The sequence below is a fragment of the Rousettus aegyptiacus genome, unplaced genomic scaffold, assembly GCF_014176215.1.
Source record: "Rousettus aegyptiacus isolate mRouAeg1 unplaced genomic scaffold, mRouAeg1.p scaffold_m13_p_10, whole genome shotgun sequence".
Taxonomy (NCBI): Eukaryota; Metazoa; Chordata; class Mammalia; order Chiroptera; family Pteropodidae; genus Rousettus; species Rousettus aegyptiacus.
Window position 1 is genome coordinate 5,404,025 of NW_023416285.1, and position 4,722 is coordinate 5,408,746.

Below are 4,722 nucleotides of genomic sequence, written 5' to 3' on the forward strand. Positions count from 1 at the left end.
TATCACATTACGCATGAATGTGATTAGCATAACTCTGCCTAATGAATTAATTCCTTCTGTGAAACTAAAAGTAACAATGTTTTTCTTTCTCCTTAATCCTCTCTAATAGATGCAGATTTGCCAATAGAAGTTGTTTTTTTCTCTGCATTAGGGTGCACTTATTAGCTGGATACTCTTCTTATGCACAGACGAGTGAATAGGGGATATATTTAATTGCAGTCTGTGCAAACGTGGACCTTCCATCTCACAACCAGAGAGAGCAGAAGTTTTTTTTTTTTTTTTTCAGTTCGTTCTCAGGAAATTTATGGCCACATTAGGATGATAGGTTACTCTGAGATGTCTGATCCAAAGAAATCATTTATTTCCTATGCCCTCATGGGTCTGAGGAAATGGACGAAATTTTACTTTGCTTTTAAAGGTGCAAAATGGTACACGTGCTTCGGAAAGCAACCTATTGGTACACACGTCAGAAAATATTAAAGTGTTTATTCCTTTGACCCATAAATTTTATCTCCGGAATGTGTCTTAAGGAAATAATCCTAAAGAAGGACCTCAGAACGTGCAGGCCCAGAGCCGTTTTAGTGACAGTGATGGAGAAAAAACAAGACTTGGATATGCAACGATGGTGGGCTGGCTATAGAAACGTCACTGTCGCCTTTGATGGAAGAGTCCACAGATATTTTAAGATATTTACAAAAACTATAAAATAAGTAATAACATAGAAAAGCTCATGCTACAGTATTTACTACAGTGATGGCAGCTGATATGTACTGACCCCTAATTGTAAGTCTACTGCTTTAAATTGAACTCTCGCGAATGAGGGAAGCGCTATTACTACTCTCCCACGTATGGGATGAGAAAACTAAGAGTTTTTATCTGTCCATGGTCACGCAGCTAATTAGTTTTGAAATGGGATCCTGTGCCGTGCTGAGTCCCCGAGACCAGCCTTAGGACAGCGGTCAACGAGGACTCGGAGCTCTGAAAAGCCGCTACACTCGGTTGCGGTTTATTACAGCAAGGGGAGAGAGGTCGGAATCAGCCAAGGCAAGCGGGACAGGGTTCAGGGGAGACGAGGCACGACCTGCCCGTTGGCCTCTCCTGGCGAATTGGCACAGATGGCACTAGCGCCGCCCGCAGCGCTGGGCGCCAGCACGTGCGGGGCGCCCCCGGCCGGGGCGGCTCGCCTGAGCCTCGCTCTCCGAGGACCCTGCTGGTCGGTCGCACAGGCGGGAACGCCCACTGAGCCAGCCCTAGTTCCTCAGTCTCCACTCCCTCCGGATATCAAACGGATAGAGTTTGGCCCGAGACCCGCATGTAAACATCACTGGAAGCACAAACCATCCACGCGGCCTTGGTCCCCAGGTCAGCAGAAACAGGCCTGGCGGGAAGGATTTTCCGAAGGCCTGGAGGTTCTTTCTCTGGGGCCCGTCGGAGGCCCGCTTCTGCATGGAGTGTGCAGAGTGCGAACGCCCGGAAGGTGTGTGGATGTGAGGACACGTCACAGGGCGGGGGGTGGGCAATGGGGACAGGGGAGAGGCAGACCATTCCCACCGAAGGTAACGGCTGAAGCGAGGAGCACGTTGTGGGTAAGAGCCGGAGAGCGATGTCGCTCTGGAGAGTCATGCGGGAGGCGGAGGCATGGTGGGTTTCGGGAGTTAAAGTCATTGGGGTATTATTTCCGACAACAACATGCGAATTTACGATTATGTCAAAATAAAAACTCTAATTTAAGGAAGTGGCTTGTGTTGGCTGAAGGAAAGAATGCAGAGAGGAGAGAGGCGAAAAAAATAAATAAATAAAACTTCGTGGGCAAATAAAGGCAGATCGGTAAGGGGGCTTCGCATTCCTAAGAGACTGGATGCTTATCCTAAAAGTCACAGAGCGATTGGAAGACTTAAAGCCCTGGAGGAAGATGGTCATACTTTTGCTTCATTAAAACAAGTGTAGCAGCAGATTGGACCTTGGACTGGCAAAGTCTTGACAGTAGGTAGCAGACCAGGTAGGTGGAGACTAAAAAGAAAAATCCCACGGGGCGAAAACGAATGGCTAAAAGCAGACGGTGATCGTCGTAATAGAGAGAAGTGGGGTTAGTGAAGGGAGAAGGACATCGTAGAAAGAGGCGGCGAGGGGCAGGACGTAGTGGAAGGCTGCGTGTGGAAGCCTTGCCTCTTGGCCTTTGTCTCTGGGCCCAATTAAATAGATGCAAAATGTAGAAAGGGAGCCGCTTGGCAGCAAATCTGTTTACTTCCTCCCCAGTCCTGTACGGAGATCGTATTATACACCAAACCTATGTGACAGTTCCAGCCAAAGAAATGGGGGCTTAAATGTCATGTGCCACTTTCGGTCTCAGCCCCCTGATCTCTCACGAACCCCCATGTTTTCCTGCCTGGCTGTCCAGTAGGAGACTTCGGGGTCATTTGGGGGCCACAGAAGAGATGCAGCCTGAAGCTATGAGTCTCTGTGGAAAGGAAGATGCCACACTCATTAGACCATCACGCGAGCGAGGAATTGTGTTCTGTGGCATTAAGCCAGTGAGATCTGGCATCGTTTCTCGCAGAAGTTGGGGTACCCTGACCAAATCACAAATCAGTACCTTGAAGTACAGAGCTGCTATAAAAGCAAAACCAAACAAACAACAAACTAAACGAACTACACTAAACTCAGGAGTCATTTCCTTAGCTGATCGGCAGGTGACAGGGCGGCTGCCGGGTGGCTAGAGAGTCATGCTCTACGGCAGCAAATCACTCGGTGAAATTGTCGTGATAACTTGGGAGGCAGATCCTGAGCCTCTTCAGCTGAGAGTCTGTAAACAGAGCTTACTAGCGTGGATTAGCTGTCACTGAGTACATTTGTCAAGGAGCAAATAAAAGGAAAACATAGCTCAGGGAAGAGGCGGCTGGTTGGTAAGCAGAAAGGCGAATGCCAGCATCCAGAAGCTCACAGTTGTCCGGAGCTGGAAAAGTTGACCATTCCAAGGCCCTGAGTGTACAGGATGCAATTTTTTAAAAGCTTTGTGTGAAACACTCATGGCAACTTCTCAGTTGAAGAAAAGAACTCGGTGCTGAGGCAAAGATCAGGATGGGGGGGGGCCCTCCCGGGTGGGCCCCTCCCAGGTGGGCCCCTCCCAAGTACTGTATCACAATACTCAAGCTAGGAGCTACCCTTCAATACAGAAAAAAGGGTGTGGGGGCCTTACAGAGATGAAACGAAGAAATAAATCAGATTCGTGAGTCATGACTTACACAAGAACTTTGGGAACTGTAAGGACCGCGTGAGACTGACTAATAAGAAATAAATCAGAAGCTTGCAAGCTTGGGAAGAAATTTTTTTTTCCAAAGAAAATATAACACAGGAATAAAACTAATAGCAGGAAACGAAATAAAAAATAAAAAGATTTGTGCAAGACTCAGAATAATTCTGCGCTCGCCAGCCTTCCGTGAGCTGGAAGGTGGCTGACAAAGTACTGCAGGAAAGAAGTGTTCCTGTCCCTTTAGACGAGGCCAAGGGGGGTGACAGGCACAAAGGAACTCCCTCGAGAATGACCTCGAGGTGCAGTGAGGGCAGAATGGGGGCTCCAGTCAGAACTCCCCCTCCCATTAAGCAGGAAATTTTCATAATTCCTATCCAACAAGAACTGGGCGGGCATTTCTGTGGGCTCAGAGTCTTCTCCTTTTCCCTCGTCCAAACGGAAGCTCCACTGCGGTTTTCCTACCTCGCTGTCAACTGGCAGGGGGACTGGGTAAGTCAAGGTCACTTGCATTTTCATCCATAGGTCACAGAAGCACACAGGAGTAGGATCTGGTCTAATGAGAGGACTGTATGTCACCCTTAGACTGGGCTTCGGAGTGAGACTGTGCATGGGGTCCTTTAGGAAGAAGGCGCCATCGGTCATACGTGTGGGAGGACGTGGTCTAGTCCCTGAAGGCTCTCAAGTGATCGCCATGCTCCTCTCCTCTTGCTGTCAGTCGGCATGGGCCATGAGGGGACGTGAAGCCTTAGAGCCACCTGTGGACCGCAGCTCAGCCCGGGCACCGCGAGAGCCCGGAGCTCTGAATGCCCGCGCGAGGAACTAGCCTCCTTGTGACCACACACAACAGGGTGAGCAATGAACTTTCCAGGATTCGCATGTCAGAGCAGCCAGCAGGATTTTCCCTAATACAAGGAGAAAGAATATGAACTCTGTTTTGAGGAAGATGTATTAGAGATGCCTACAAAACACTGAGGCTGAACTATTAATAAGGCAATTATATTCGTGTCTGTGTGTGTGTGTGTGTATGTGTGTGTGTGTGGGTGTCTACCGTCTAGGGAATAGTGTCCAAGGTTGTCACTAAACCTTTGGTATTTCCTCCATTCACAGATGACATATGGCTGGACATAGTGACTAGACTGACAAATTAATGGGGCATGAAAACCATCATAGAAAGCCTTGTGGCTTCTGCCTGGGTTGCTGCGACACGGGCTTTGAGTGGCCTTATAAAAAAAACACCTGACAAACCTGAGACCTGAGACCTGGAGAGCCACAAGTAGGTGCTCTGACTGGCCATCCCAGCCGAACCTTCGAGTCACCCCGGCTAAGGTGCCGACATGTGAGTGAAGCCTCCGACCCTCCAGACCCACCCATCAGCCAGCCGCAGACAGACCACCGGCAAGGAGACGCCTAAAAGAAGCAGTGGTTTACAGGTAAGCTGGTTGCGGTGTTTGCTCATTGCGATGATGTCGACA

At 49.0% G+C, this 4,722-nt stretch overlaps 1 protein-coding gene across 1 annotated transcript; it reads left to right on the forward strand.

Moving 5' to 3' along the window:
• Positions 1 to 908: 908 nt before the first annotated feature.
• On the forward strand, positions 909 to 3,766 carry LOC107514848 (the record flags this gene model as incomplete). The annotated part of the gene is given in 2 exon segments (XM_016152996.2): positions 909 to 1,653; positions 1,656 to 3,766. Coding segments are annotated over 2 exon segments (807 nt in total), but the record flags the coding sequence as incomplete, so codon positions are not given.
• Positions 3,767 to 4,722: the final 956 nt, after the last annotated feature.